Source organism: Drosophila hydei, unplaced genomic scaffold, assembly GCF_003285905.1.
Source record: "Drosophila hydei strain 15085-1641.00,03,60 unplaced genomic scaffold, DhydRS2 tig00008114-arrow-pilon, whole genome shotgun sequence".
In the NCBI taxonomy this organism is placed as follows: domain Eukaryota; kingdom Metazoa; phylum Arthropoda; class Insecta; order Diptera; family Drosophilidae; genus Drosophila; species Drosophila hydei.
The window spans coordinates 5,382,150-5,396,547 of NW_022045827.1; the positions used below are offsets into that span (position 1 = coordinate 5,382,150).

The window sequence follows — 14,398 nt, forward strand, 5'->3', positions numbered from 1 at the left end:
CCTGTCATTTGCTCGTCTAACGGAAGTTGTCTGTGTTAATGGAATTACATGAATTTCAACTCTGAACCGCAGAGCAGGATGGCAAGCGACATTTCCCGTTGAAGTGTTGCCTGATGCTACGGCCCATAAACTTTGGTGGTGAAAGTTTTGTTTTTTTTCTTCCTTTTCTTTTTATCAGTACAACCGGAAATGGAAATAGCAAACGAACAAACAAACGCTCGCTATTCGCTGAGGTCTCAACATATTAAAGTCTTAAGCTTAATGCAAACTAAATGTTTTTCAGCTGCCAAGCTAAGGCAACGAAATCCTATGTGCATGAAATTGATTCACATTAGATACAAAAAGAATCGATTCTTTTTTGTTAGCTTGAAATGACTGATTTACTGTTTTCCTCAATCCCATTTCTTTAAATTGCAATTGGTAATGGAAGCTTGCATTTGAATAGGGTTTTCACCTCGCAACGATTTGGTGAAAGCACACGAGCGTGGTGAGTTACAGTGCAATGCAGACCATTATTTACTTTAGTGGCAACGCCAATTGTAAGTGGCAGCACTGCCCTTTAAGCATGCGTAGCGCTTAAAGCTACGCGGTTTTATTTAAATATAAACAGAGCTCAACTTTTTAAATAAAATAGAATTTGTAACTATTTAATAAACAAATGAGCAGCAAACGTTGAGGCCGAATGCCATTGCGTGCGAGCGAGACATAACAATTGCTCGACAATGTCCCAACAAGGAGTCAGAAAAGGATAGCCGCTGCCAGCATGATTTGCTTTCATTTTATTTATTCAGAGATTTTAAGGTTAAGCTTAAACATAATGAAGGCGTTAATTTAGTAGTTAATGCCAGCGCAGCTTGGCTTTTTATAAGCTGCCAGCATACTATCAACTACTTATGTATATATAAAACAAATAGAAACAGAAAGGAAATAAATGTGTAAGTAAAAAACGAGAATTGTTGTAAAAATCATGTTCTTCTAGCTGTAGTCTGTGCCAATATATTTATATTTTTGTCACGCTCATCGTTTTATCCTTTGAATTGCCAGCTAAAGTCCTACATGATACGGAGCAAATGGAATCCACGTTGATACCGTCATCTAATTCGATAATATCGAATGGCACCGTCTTTATGGTCATGGCCTATACACGCTGTGGACGGGATCCGGTTCGCACCACAATTACCGTTAATGAGCTAATTGGCAAGGGTACGTTCGGGCGTGTGTACAAGGCACATCTGGATAAATCGGAACATCTGGTGGCCCTCAAACAAGTCGATTTCGATCCCTATATGATGGAACGCGAGCCGGAAATAATGAATTACCTCGAAGGACACTGCAATATAGTGCGTCTGATCATGCACTGCTATGCCCAGATTGGATGCTCACAGCAGAACTATCTGTTCATGGCCATGGAGTATATGCCAATGACGCTCTCAGAATTCATAGTACAGCAACGCCAGCGGCCACTGCAAACGGTCTACGTGCGCATCATCTCCTATCAACTGTTCCGGGGCCTCGGTTATTTGCACTCGCACTGCATTTGCCATCGCGACATTAAGCCGGAGAATATGCTGCTCGATCCGCTCACAATGAATCTCAAATTGGGTGACTTTGGCAGCGCCAAGTTTCTGGAAGCCAACGAATCGAGCGCCACGTATGTCTGTTCCCGGCTCTATCGGGCGCCCGAGCTGTTTGCCAAATGCACGCGATATAGCACCATGGTGGATGTTTGGAGCGCCGGCTGCGTGCTCGCCGAGCTGCTCAAGAACGTCGCACTCTTCTCCAGCAACAAGCATGACCAGGCGCAGCTGCTGCACATGATCGGTCTGCTGGGCACCGACGGCTTGGACCGTGCGCCCATTGTCCTTGCCGCCAGCGGCTTGGAAGCCGCCACAACCAGCATCGCTCGACCCAGCTGGCAGACGTTAATTGGCACCTGGGTGCCACAGGATTTGGCGGCACTGCTGGATGAATGCCTGCAATATGAGCCAGCAGCACGCATTGCGCCACTGCGAGCCTGTGCCCATGCCAGCTACGACGAGCTGCGCACCATGGATGCCCTCAACACACTGATGCCCAATGGCGTTCGCCTACCATCGTTGTTCAACTTCAGCGAGCATGAGCTGCAAGTGGATCCCGGCCTATGGATGCATCTATTACCACTCCAGCTGGAGGAAGTCGTTGAGCAATAGCGAACCAAGTGCAACACTAGATTTTAAGTTGATATAGTTTATAGTCACCAAAGGCTGTATTAGTTTATATATAGTTTTTAATACTAAACATGAGGTGAGTATCTAAAAATAGCCTTAAGAGTCCTGCTTGAATGTGAGGTTAGGTTAATCAGGCACAAATCCCCTACTAGCCATGGTATTAAACTATTTATAAATAATATCAAGCCCAACTATTTTTCTGATCTATATTTGTGTAGACAATAGATAAGCGGAGGAACTAGGGCTCTGTACTTCATTAGGAAATAGAGTACAGACAACGTCTTCTTGACTTATCTATTTGACTCTAAGTTTCTAGTTTTAGCATATAAATATACGTTCTCTATTACTTGAGTATCAGTTCTAATAACTATAATTTTGATTTTAAGAATATATTTTCTTTAATTTTTTTTAATATAAAGGTAACACAATAATCCATATGGTTATATCTTTAGTCGGGATTATATATAAAAATATTATAAATATTATATATATAAAAATATTATATATTTTTAGCTATTTGTACACTTACTATCGGCTGCTGCGCAGTTTAACAGCGGGTGCTGTCCACGTTTGTCCGGTCTAACCCTTTAGCTTCAATTCTTAGCTTACTTTAAGGCCTTTCGTATTTCCAGGTATATTTCCTATAGGCATAGGCATTGCGGCCTATGTTATATACTTACTAGTGGCTGCTGCCCTTATTTAGTATTGGTTCCTTCATTTCTTTAAAACATTTCGAATCGACACTTCCAGCCATATTTCCTATATATCTACTTAGGCATTGTGGCCTAGCTTAGATGCTTAACAGCGGGTGCTGTCCGTGCTTGTTCGTTCCTTCAGTTCTTAGCTTTCTTCAAAACCTTCTGAATCAACATATTTCCTATAGATATATGCTCACACTTATTATACTATACTTATTAGTGGCAGCTGTCCGTGTTCGTCCGTTCTAACCCTTTACCTTTAGTTCTTAACTTTTTTCAAAGCCATTTTAATAAACATTTCCAGCTATATTTCCTATTTGCGGTTGCTGCCCGATTTTCTCCGGCCTAACTCTTTAGCTTAAGTTCTTCGCTTCCTTCAAAGCCCTTCGACTCCACATTCTCAGCTATATTTCTCATAGGCATTGTGGCCTAACTTTTGCTGTCATTTTGAGGCTAATTTTCTTTCATTTTTCTTTTTTAAGCTCTCGTCGCTCGCTTAACTTGGAGGTCTCTTAACAGAACTGGCTTTCGTCTTTTTTTTACTTACAGAACTCAGTTGATGCCAGTCCAGATTTACATCAGACACATATATATATATAGTTCTATATGAAATTTGTTGTTGATGTTGGCTAAATCCATGAATTTGACAGACTTTCCAATAGTACGCATGGGACTCGAGGAACCGCTTTGAATTTCGAGACCCAGTAGCCTTTGAGTAATAGAAAAAGTCGACCATCGGTTTGACGGTCTGAAAGTGGTTTAGTTCAGCCTGTTCTATCGTAGTGTGAACATCGCCCAAACTAAAAAAAAAAGTCCGAAGCTAAAAATCGAATTGTCGGAAAATCTTCAGAAAACTTAAGACGAAACTAAAATATGGAGCTTCCGTCGATGGTGGAGCGTTCCGGTGGCCGCTTGGTGGTGCGCAGTCTGGTGAGTGGTGCCACAGTCTATCAAACTGCAATGGAGGAGAGCGGCACAGCGGTCGCAGGTCGTGGCAATCCGATAGCCACGCATCCATTGGTCAGCGCCGAGATGCTCGAGCGACAGCTGCAGCTGCTCAACAATCGCACAACGACCGCTCAGCCGCTGCCACTGATACTGCCGCTGGCCATGACCAAGGCTGAGCCGGAGGACAACTGCAAGGATCAATCGATGCCAATGCTGGAGTCCCGAGCCGAGGAGGAGCTGCCGCAATGCAAGATCAGGCGCAACTACAGCTGCAACGCGTGCGCCTTCTTCACACAGAATCCGCGCAGCCATTTGTCGCATCTGCGCGACGTGCACGGCGAGAAGATCGTGATAAACGAGTGCAAGCTCTGCCTGTATGCCTCTCGGCATTTCCAAAAGCTGGTGCGTCATATGAAGATGGTGCATGGCTGCTCGGACGACGACAGCACGGGCATAGCTGGTCGACGGCATTGCAATCGGGAGGCGCGCAAACGTCGCCTGGAGGAGAGCATCGAGGCGCCCAGCGTGATGACGCCCAATCTTCATCAGAGTGCTGCAGTGCAGGCTGAAGTCGGCCAGGTGGGTGCAGTGCAGGCAGCGGGTGCCATGCAGGCGGGGCCCTCGCTAAAGCAGCTGAAGAGCGAGCTGCAGCTGCAGGAGCAACAGCTACTGAACAATGTGGAGGCCTTCAATCGCCAGCAGCAGCTGCAGCAGCTGCAGCAAATGGTCTCGCGCAGTGCCAACATCTTCTCCATGGCCTTTGAGTTTCAGATGTGCATGCTGCCGCCAGCATCTGCCATCTTGCCAGGTCGACCCATCGACGAGGCGGATCGTGAGCCGGGGAACAGCAGCTCGGACTCTGAGGAGTTGCCGCAGGCCGATGAATGCGCCACGCCAGAGGCGCTCGATCTGTCAGCCGGCGCCTCGGTCACCCAGTATCAATGCCAGAAATGTTCGTACAGCACGCCGATCCGTGCACGCTTCAAGAAGCACGTCAAGTATCACTCGATGCCGCTGATCAAGTGCGGCTCATGTGACTTTCATTCGCCCTACAAATGGAATCTGGACAGGCACACCAAGAACCATGGCGCCAATGGCTACTTCAAGTGCGGCGTTTGTGACTTCAGCACCAATATCAAACAGTCGCTGACCATACATGAGCTCAACCACCATGTGGCACGTCGTTCGGGATCACAGGAACATCTGCAGTTGCAGCAGCAGCAGCAGCAGCAGCATCATCATGTGACAGCAACTGGACTGGACTCGTCTGCTGATCAAGCCGAACCGCTAGACACTGAGCAGGGTTCCAGTCCCTTGGAGGCAGCTGACTCTGCATCGCCGTTGTCTGAGCTGCCGCCCATCAACTGCTCCCATTGCCAGCAGCGGGTGCCAAATGCCATGGAGCTGATCAGCCATTTGCAGCAGTGCGAGCCGGCGCTGCGCAGCACCACGCAGCTCACTTGCGACATGGATCTGGGTGGGGATGAGGATTATCGCAGCGCTAGCAATGATCTCAGCTATTGTGGTGTTGAAACAGCACCCGGGTATGGCGAGGTAGGTAATCAAGAGCAGCTCAGAAACGATTCAGTAGCAGCTTCTGCTTTTTGCCAGGTCACCGAGCAACTGCAGCCGGAGGACTCGGATGCACTGAAGAAGGTGTTCAAGTGTCCGCATTGCACATTTTGGGCAGCCACCGCATCACGCTTCCACGTGCACATTGTGGGCCATCTGAATCGCAAGCCATTCGAGTGCTCGCTGTGCTCCTATCGCTCCAACTGGCGCTGGGACATCACCAAGCACATCCGACTGAAGGCCATGCGCGACAAGTCGCACATCCAGGCACAGGTGCTGATGAACGATGAGACGGGCAGACGCAACTACGCCAAGTACAATCAGTATTTGACCCTCATGAAGGTCAGCGCCGAGCAGGCAGCCGATGCGAAGACCATGCGCTGCGGCGAAATGCAGCCCAGCAATCTGGAGCAGCAGCAACAGCTGCTCGCTGTGCCTCCGTTTGAGGAGGAAAATCTCGAAAATCAGGACTCGCACGCCGACTCCTTGGCTGCTCTCGACTTGCGTGTATCCAGCAAGCCGACTGCGGACCAACCATCTAGCCAGAACAATGAACGCAACTATCCAGCACAGAAACAAAAGCAGAGCAAGAAAAAACACAATGAGAATCAGTCTCAGCTATACAGAAAATCCAGTAATCATTCACAGAAAGGATCGCTGTCAGCTTGATCAAGACACTTATTTCTACACACTACTACATAACCATTGGCTATTCATTATTCATACAGGCTGGCATTGCAGTTGCTTATACAATAGTTATACAGTTTAGATATTTATTGCACTTTTTCATGTTTGAATAAACAGCGTTCAATAAAAGATTGCTTAGAATTATAATTTTATTATGGATTGCGTATAGTATTGCATGAGATCAATAAAGTCAACTAGGGATTAGAATTCTTCTACAATTTTACATTTACATTAAAATTTGATTTTAAAGTAAATTTATTTCTTAATATTTTTTGCTGTCGGGTATTTAGCTTTAGATGCGTTGAGTCAATAGTAAAACGGAGAATTTTTGGTTTTGGGAAATTAACGTAAAATTCTATGCTTTAGCTAAGCTAAATCTACTATTTGATTAGGGCTAGGGGCTCACTAGCTAATAACATTAGCCAAAATTTTGCATCACGCGCTCATCACAGCAAACATTCCTGTATAAAAAATAATACTATGCATAGTAAAACGATAAGCGGCACTAAAAAGCACAACTCGTCCACGCCAAGCGTGGACAGCAGATTCCAAAGATCGATGGCGAGATATCGAGCCTGTAACAGCCACGGATACGCCCATGCCCACAACTAAGCTGTCTGGCATTGAACACCCTCGAAATGTTGCGAGTCATCGTCATCATCAGTTTCGCCGCGACGTCTTTGTGGTTTATAGTCTGTCATTTCCGCCTCCTCTGCTCCATCCGGCATGGTGACATTTTCACGTGGCGGCAGTACACTCTCCAACGTGGTCAGCTGAGCTGCAGTGGCGAAACCATTCTCCGGAAAGTTCACCTTGAACTGCACATAGAGATCACCATGATCATTCGGTTTGCTAAACACCGGCATGCCAGATCCTTTCATCATTTTAATTTGATTGTGCCGCAGCACTTCGCCCGGCTTCGTGCGCATGCACATGTTCTGCCCATTCAAATGCTTGAAGCAATGCGTATAGCCGCACAGAGCCTCCGTTAGATTAATCTCTAGATCTCCCATGTACAGATTTGCATGGCGACGCCTAAAGACCGAATGATCAGCCTGTACGATGACCACATAGAGGTCTCCGAATTCTCCGTTGCGCAACTGATGCCCCTCTTGGACAAAGGGCAGCTTCAGCATGTTTGGCACGCCGCGTTCAATCATCACATCGCGTTTCATTTGCTCTTCCACAAATCCGGAGCCAGAGCACGTCTTACACTGCATTGATTTCTTGATGATGAACCCTCGACCGTCGCACGTGGCGCAAGACTAACAAACAATGGACAATAAGATTACAAGCACTGAGCTTCTTACTTAGCACTTACCACGTCGAAGGCATTCATACCCATGAATGCAAAGGCAGGGATGTGGCCGCCTCCATTGCAAGCCTCACAGTTTTCGCGGCCCTCTTGCGGGCCGCCATCTCCCCTGCAGTTATCACATAGCTTCTGTCGCATGTATTCCACCGTTTTTTTACTATCACCCATGTATATCTCTTCCAGGGTCAGCTCTAATTTGATCATTACCCTGCCGTCGGGTCTCCCGCCAAACCATTGTGAAAAAAATGTTGATGACTCCGCGCCGCCTTCTGCGCCTTCCTGCAGACCTCTTATTCCATAGCGATCGTAAATACGACGTTTCGCCGGATCGGAAAGTATTTCATAGGCAAATGATATTTCCTTAAACTTATCCCCCGCCTTTGGGTTCTTGTCCGGATGGAATTCTTTGGCCAATTTGCGATAATTCTATGTTGGGCACGGGGTTGATTAAGTATCAATAAATTGAATGGTACAAAAACACCAAGAACCTTTTTAATATCATCCGCGGTCGCATTCTGTGCCACTCCAAGAACACTGTACAAATTCAGGTTGTCCATTGCGATTACGCGCTAGCCCCTATATTAAAAGAAAATGCCCGTGCATGGTAGTCGTAGAAAATTTTGATAATTTATTGTAATTGTGACACACGGATTTGTTCTTCAAATTGTTATGATATTCATTATTTTGTTGTGTTGTTTCAATTTTCAAATTCGCCTTAGTCTAAACAGCTGTGTTAACAGCTGCATAGCTCGTAAGCAATACGCGTAAACTTACCAAAGTCCTAAGTAATATCAGCCTATTTACTTGTTTATAAATTTTTCAATTGTCCCATTTAATTAATCATTTTGTATTTTTTTAGTATAAATCCTTGACGTTCAAAGAATGCAATAGAATGTAATAAATGCATTGTTAAGGGGTAACAGTAGCGATAGCTAAGCATATTAAGTGTTGTAAAATGCGAAATTCTACTACGATATACAAAAAATGGTCAATCTAAAAGTAAAAAAGTTTTGCAAAAATTTCTCAAATGCTCTCTCCTAATAGAAACTATAAGAGCACCTTTCATTTTCCAAATCAATGATTATTACGTTTTTTCGCTGTGCTTTTACATATATTTTTTGTGCGAATACCTATTTCTTGCAGTGTGACCGTTTGCTGTCTGCTAAAAAAGCACCAACATGAGTCATCAATGCGCGTCTCCGTAGATAACACGTTGGGCGTGGTGAAATTTAATTATTTATTCCAACGTTTGCTTTGGGCACACTGGGTGGTTTGTACGTCACATCATCGGAAAATTTTCCAGAAATTACGTACAAATTTTACGAAAAAAATTAAAGAAAAATTGTTTTTAAAATTTTTTAAATTTTTCTTTTAAGTTAAAAAGCGGAAATAAAAGTGTTTGAATTAAAAAAGTGCGCTTTTTCGCCGTAAAACATCATTTTTACGCAAGCAAAATGGATGCAAAGTAGAGACGTAAAAATTTTGTGTGTGTACCAACGAAAGAGAGGAGAAAACGGAACGCGAGAAAGTGAAGAGAAGAAATCGTAACTACTCGCTGGTGGTGTGAGTGAGTGTGTGGTAAGAAGCAGACAAAGCATAACAGACGAAAACTGTGTTGCGCCTGGCAAAAATGATGGAAAATTACGAGGACATGGATGTTCGACTAGGACATATTAGTTACAAAGAGATTGGGGATGTACACGAACTAAAAGTACCAAACGAGCTCAACGAACTAAAAAGTTTTGAGCACACGCAGGCAAATTTTGATTTTGGCGCTGAAATTGTGACAACAAACGTTAAACCATCAACAGCAGCAACAACATCAGCAGCAATAGCAACAGCTACGACGCCAGCAACAAGCGAAACGCAACCAAAAGAAAATAGTGAAATCAAAACAAAAACATTGCCTCAAATGGGAGAACATCAAATTGGCGCCAATCGAAATGCCAAAAATCTAACAAATAATTTGGAGCAAACTGACCAGCACATAAATATTTTGGAAAGATCATTCTCCGAGGCCGATGATGATGAAGGAGATGAGGATGAAAACGAAGATTACAAATCAAGGTATAAATATTTCATCTAAATGGTGCCTAAATATATTAACATCACTAATAAAATGCATAAATATATATAACAAACTAATTCTTTACAAATTTAACTTTTTTCAACTTAGGTGAATAACTTTTTTTTGTATAATTTTGAATGAAAATTTAAAATAAAAATTAAATTATTTGATTTAAATTAAAAATATCTTTTATTTTTTTTTTCACCAAATTGGCAAATATTTTTGAAAATGTAAAAAATAAACAAATTTCAATACAATAATAATTTATAATTTTAAAGCTGGGCCAACAGCGACGACGATGATGATGATGACTCCTCCAGCTCGGACTGCTCTTCAGTTAGCCGCAGCGACTGGAAGATGCGTTGGCTACAGCGCGAATTTTACACTGGTCGCGTGCCCCGCCAGGTTATTGCCAGCATAATGCCGCACTTTGCCACTGGATTGGCAGCAGACACAGATGACTCGGTGCTGTGGGACTATCTGTCACATCTGCTAAATGAGCCAAAACGTCGCACCAAGCTGAGCAACGTGAACACCTTTGATGATGTTATTGATCTTGTGCACAAGTCGGAGCGGATTATTGTGCTCACTGGAGCCGGTGTCTCTGTTTCGTGCGGCATACCAGATTTTCGATCTACAAATGGTATCTATGCACGATTGGCTCATGATTTTCCCGACTTGCCTGATCCACAGGCCATGTTTGACATCAACTACTTCAAGCGCGATCCGCGACCCTTTTATAAATTCGCTCGTGAGATTTATCCCGGCGAATTCAAACCCTCGCCGTGTCATCGCTTCATTAAGATGCTAGAGGCGAAGGGCAAATTGCTGCGCAACTATACACAGAACATTGACACCTTGGAGCGTGTAGCAGGCATACAGCGGGTGATTGAATGTCATGGCTCATTTTCGACAGCCTCGTGCACCAAATGCAAATACAAATGCAATGCGGATGCACTGCGTGCAGATATATTTGCCCAGCGAATACCCGTCTGCCCTCAATGCCAGCCGAATGTGGAGCACAGTGTTGATGCTTCCGTAGCTGTTACAGAGGAGCAGCTAAAGCAATTGGTAGAGAATGGCATCATGAAACCGGATATAGTCTTCTTTGGCGAAGGTACGTAGTCATTAGTTTGTCACTATAATATAAACTGAAATTCTTTAAAAAAAAATAACGAAAATTTTTTAATCCATTCGTTGAATGAAGGATATACTGAAGTGCTGCCAACTTCACTCTGTAAGAAAAAGACAACAGAAGCACTTTTATTCAAAATGTTCAGCGTTAGCCAACACTACACAAAAACTAAGCTCATCCTTTGAAAGTTTTTACGTATTGGCATTACCTTCTCATTTTATTTATGTTTGATTCTATATTTACTATATGCATAATTGTTATACGGAACTATTTTGCTCGATTATAGGATTACCGGATGAGTACCATACAGTTATGGCCACAGACAAGGACAAATGCGATTTGCTGATTGTGATCGGCTCGTCGCTAAAGGTACGCCCCGTCGCACACATTCCCAGCAGTATACCAGCATCGGTACCGCAAATTCTGATCAATCGCGAGCAACTGCATCATCTAAAATTCGATGTAGAACTTTTGGGTGACTCAGATGTTATAATCAATCAGATATGTCAACGTCTTTCGGGCAATGGCTCCGGCTATGATGACGATGAATGGAAACAGCTTTGCTGTGACGACCAAGTTTTGCGTGAATCGAAGGAACTATTACCGCCGACAGAGCATCATTATCATCATTATCATTATCACCATCATCGGCTTCGTAGCTCAGAGTGTGAGCAACAATCGCAATTAGACACGGACACGCAATCCCTAAAGTCAAATGGCTCGGTTGACTATATGCTCGGTTCATCGGCAGGCACATGCTCCGATAGCGGCTTCGAGTCTTCCACATTTACAGCGGAGCACAGCAAGCGAAACCAGTTGCAGCCTCAGATGCTGCAGCAACCACAAGCTGTCAACAGCAACAGCCACAGCAATGCAGCCGATCGAGAAGCCATTGAACGCATTAAGAGTGACATACTCGTAGAATTGAATGAAACGGCATTAAGTTGTGATCGTCTTGCAGCACCATCAGTAGCTGGTGCCACTTCCAGCTATCGTCATCTTTCCGTTGACTCGTCAAAGGATAGTGGCATTGAGCAATGCGAAGCATCCGATCCCAGCAATACAGAAGCATCCGCAAATCCCGGCTATGCCAGCAATTTGGATTCAAACATTTCTGCGAATGTGGTTGTGGAAACTAAGACAGCAGCGCCCAGCTTAACGCCGACGCCGCCACAGCCGAGGAGACAAACCATAGCCGAACGCCTGCAGCCTGGCACATTCTATTGCAACAGCAATAGCTGCTCGTATGTATTTCCTGGCGCTCAAGTCTTCTGGAATAGTGACTTTAGCGATGACGAAGAGGAGGACGATGGAGCAAGTGTGCACGATGCAGATCTCTTTAGCAACGTTGTGGCCAGCGATGAGGAAGCATGCGATTTAAATGCAGTGCCCCTGTCACCACTACTACCGCCTGCACTGGAGGCTCACATTGTCACCGAAATCACCAATGGCAATGCTCTTGAAGTTATGCCAGCTGTTGCCACCTCAAGCAGCAGTCCCAGCAATAAACGGCGAAGTGCAACATCCATCGAGCAACTGCAATCGCCAACGCCATTGCCAACGTCAACAGCCAGTCCAGCGATTGAATCTGAAACGCCACCAATTAAGAAGCGAAGACCCAGTGTAGTTGCTGCAACAGCTACGACTGCAGCTACATTAACAACTGTGTAAATGTTTATATATATTTAGATGCCGGCTAAGTTAAGTTTATTATTTATTTCCACTGCGACTTTTGAAAGTCAATTCAATTTCGACTCAAAAGCCCGAACACTATTCAATGTCTAGAGAAGCTCAACACAAAACAGTAATTGAGGCTTTTGTAATATGTCTATTTGTCTTCTTCAAATACAACCAACTGAGAGACCCGGGTTTCATAGTTGGTTTTACGCATCCCTTTTTTGATATTTTTGGAAACTTAGTTTATATATTTATTCATTATGCAGATATATATCTATATATATGTAAAATGTTAGTATTTTTATCATGTTAAGTTGTTGCTGAGGCCTTTAAGTTAATCCACTGAAAGCAAGGGGATAAAATGCACGCAAATTTTCTAATTTGCAATTTGTTAGCGCATGTTGCCTCAATATATTCAAATTAGGCTAAGTTCAAAAGTAAATAAGATAAAAAAATGTTTTTCTAGCATTTAAGAACTGGACAAAAAAAAAACAAAAGCTCTGTATATAGGTATCTTTGTAAATGTAATTTTTCTATTTCATATGATTAAAAATATTCTGTTTCCTTACTTTTAACTCTCGGTTATGGCAGTTTTAAATATATATATATATACATATAAATATATTTGCATTCACATTTACACTTCACACACACATGAACACATGAACACATGAATTAGCTTGCAGTTTAGTGCGAGTTAGAATAAATGTTTAATCAAAAATTTAGCATAATTTTCAAATATATACATATGCATATATATATATAAATATATATGTTATAGCCACCAAACGTATGTGTAAATGATTCATTAAGCACTAGTTGTAATATACCAATATATAATGTATTAATATCCAAAAACAAAAAAAGTAATAAACCAATTTATTCAAAGTTGTTGAGCAGCTACAAGAGCCTCTAATTCATTGAATTTAATTGGCGGTAATCGGGAATATCTAAATATATATATTTTCATTCTGGACTATAAACTTACATACGACGTAGACCCAAAGTAGTTCTACGCATGCTCAAGCAATGGCAAGAGACGTAGATTCATTTTATACAAAGAGATTTAATCCGATTTCTGAATTTGTTGCTGAAATCTATCTTCTCAGTATCATAAGAGTTGGATCAACTTTATTCTTTCAAATGCCAAATTTCTTTAAGTTAATCATTTGATACAACTGAATAGCATACCATATTTATAGTAGTTTGTTATACTTACAATTCTCTTTTCTTAATATATCTTGACAGAAGGTGATCAGTCCCAATGCAATAATTACAAGTAAATCGTTTACACTTTGCAATTTTGAATTCGTTTTTATTAATTACCTTTTTTTTTAGACATTAGCTGATATCTTAAGCATATCTAAATACATAGTATTCTAATTTAATGTTACCTTCTGCAGAAGTACTCATTTATGGTACACGCTTAATTCATTTCATGCAATATGCTGGCTACCATGAGGAAAAAAATATATTAAACATTGCGGCGAGCGCTGCAACTTGTTTTATCATTTTCTGTTTTTGGGTCTCATTGCTTACGGACTAGGAGCAACTAGCTCTGCTCTTAACTGGATGCATGTGCTCACGAGATGCTGCCTGATATTTGTGTCTTGCTTTATTTTGATACTATGTGTAGGCTAAGTAGTGTATATAGTTGCTTGGTGTCGGATTTGTGGGTTTGTAATGCTAGAACGAAACAAAAGTTCTATTTACACCCTAGTAAACCTAACCGGTATGTGTAAACAATTTAATATATACCCATATATATTTATATATAGTTTTGTATGTAGGTGTATGTGTGTGTATGTGTATATACATATGTTTTTATATGTGTTGTACCTTAAGCTTTCGATTTGTTGCTACAATTATAAAAATATGCGCGTATGATAAAAAATGAATTTCCCCAATTCACTTCGCTATATAGAAACTCTGACTGATAACATGAGCGTACATTAGAGACAATTACGGGGATGCGTATGTCTTTATATATATATTTATACATATATATATATATCTATATCTAGAGTAGATATAAAATAACGCGCTCTGAGACTTGAGTTAGTTATATAATCTGTATACGGATATATAAAT

The 14,398-nt window shown here is 42.3% G+C and overlaps 4 protein-coding genes across 4 annotated transcripts; 3 read left to right on the top strand and 1 right to left on the bottom strand.

The window, feature by feature from the left end:
* The first annotated feature begins 811 nt into the window (after positions 1–811).
* LOC111605586 (protein kinase shaggy) lies at positions 812–2,202 on the top strand. Its single transcript, XM_030224468.1, has 2 exons — positions 812–935; positions 1,045–2,202. Exons 1-2 carry the CDS (start codon positions 932–934, stop codon positions 2,187–2,189), a joined length of 1,149 nt encoding a protein of 382 aa, XP_030080328.1. The 5' UTR covers positions 812–931; the 3' UTR covers positions 2,190–2,202.
* Positions 2,203–2,208: 6 nt separating this feature from the next.
* LOC111605538 (zinc finger protein 780B) lies at positions 2,209–6,224 on the top strand. Its single transcript, XM_023324101.2, has 3 exons — positions 2,209–2,283; positions 3,455–5,407; positions 5,465–6,224. The coding sequence occupies exons 2-3, from the start codon at positions 3,779–3,781 to the stop codon at positions 6,092–6,094; spliced, it is 2,259 nt and encodes a 752-aa protein (XP_023179869.2). The 5' UTR covers positions 2,209–2,283; positions 3,455–3,778; the 3' UTR covers positions 6,095–6,224.
* A 129-nt stretch (positions 6,225–6,353) lies between these two features.
* On the bottom strand, positions 6,354–8,128 carry LOC111605493 (dnaJ homolog subfamily A member 1). The gene is made up of 3 exons (XM_023324041.2): positions 7,916–8,128; positions 7,434–7,853; positions 6,354–7,377 (listed from the first exon to the last, which is right to left on the bottom strand). Exons 1-3 carry the CDS (start codon positions 7,982–7,984, stop codon positions 6,721–6,723), a joined length of 1,146 nt encoding a protein of 381 aa, XP_023179809.2. The 5' UTR covers positions 7,985–8,128; the 3' UTR covers positions 6,354–6,720.
* Positions 8,129–8,661: 533 nt separating this feature from the next.
* Positions 8,662–12,725, top strand: LOC111605492 (NAD-dependent histone deacetylase sirtuin-1). The gene is made up of 3 exons (XM_023324039.2): positions 8,662–9,494; positions 9,774–10,612; positions 10,917–12,725. Exons 1-3 carry the CDS (start codon positions 9,058–9,060, stop codon positions 12,299–12,301), a joined length of 2,661 nt encoding a protein of 886 aa, XP_023179807.2. The 5' UTR covers positions 8,662–9,057; the 3' UTR covers positions 12,302–12,725.
* Positions 12,726–14,398: the final 1,673 nt, after the last annotated feature.

Excerpts from the sequence above, each read along its gene's own strand:
- LOC111605538 (XM_023324101.2), top strand. The coding sequence starts at position 3,779 with ATGGAGCTTCCGTCGATGGTGGAGCGTTCCGGTGGCCGCTTGGTGGTG. Across the intron at positions 5,408-5,464 it reads CAGCACCCGGGTATGGCGAG|GTCACCGAGCAACTGCAGCC; the intron begins GTAGGTAATCAA and ends GCTTTTTGCCAG.
- LOC111605492 (XM_023324039.2), top strand. The coding sequence starts at position 9,058 with ATGATGGAAAATTACGAGGACATGGATGTTCGACTAGGACATATTAGT. Across the intron at positions 9,495-9,773 it reads AACGAAGATTACAAATCAAG|CTGGGCCAACAGCGACGACG; the intron begins GTATAAATATTT and ends ATAATTTTAAAG. Across the intron at positions 10,613-10,916 it reads TATAGTCTTCTTTGGCGAAG|GATTACCGGATGAGTACCAT; the intron begins GTACGTAGTCAT and ends GCTCGATTATAG.
- LOC111605493 (XM_023324041.2), bottom strand. The coding sequence starts at position 7,984 with ATGGACAACCTGAATTTGTACAGTGTTCTTGGAGTGGCACAGAATGCG. Across the intron at positions 7,854-7,915 it reads CCGCGGATGATATTAAAAAG|AATTATCGCAAATTGGCCAA; the intron begins GTTCTTGGTGTT and ends TGCCCAACATAG. Across the intron at positions 7,378-7,433 it reads GTATGAATGCCTTCGACGTG|TCTTGCGCCACGTGCGACGG; the intron begins GTAAGTGCTAAG and ends ATTGTTTGTTAG.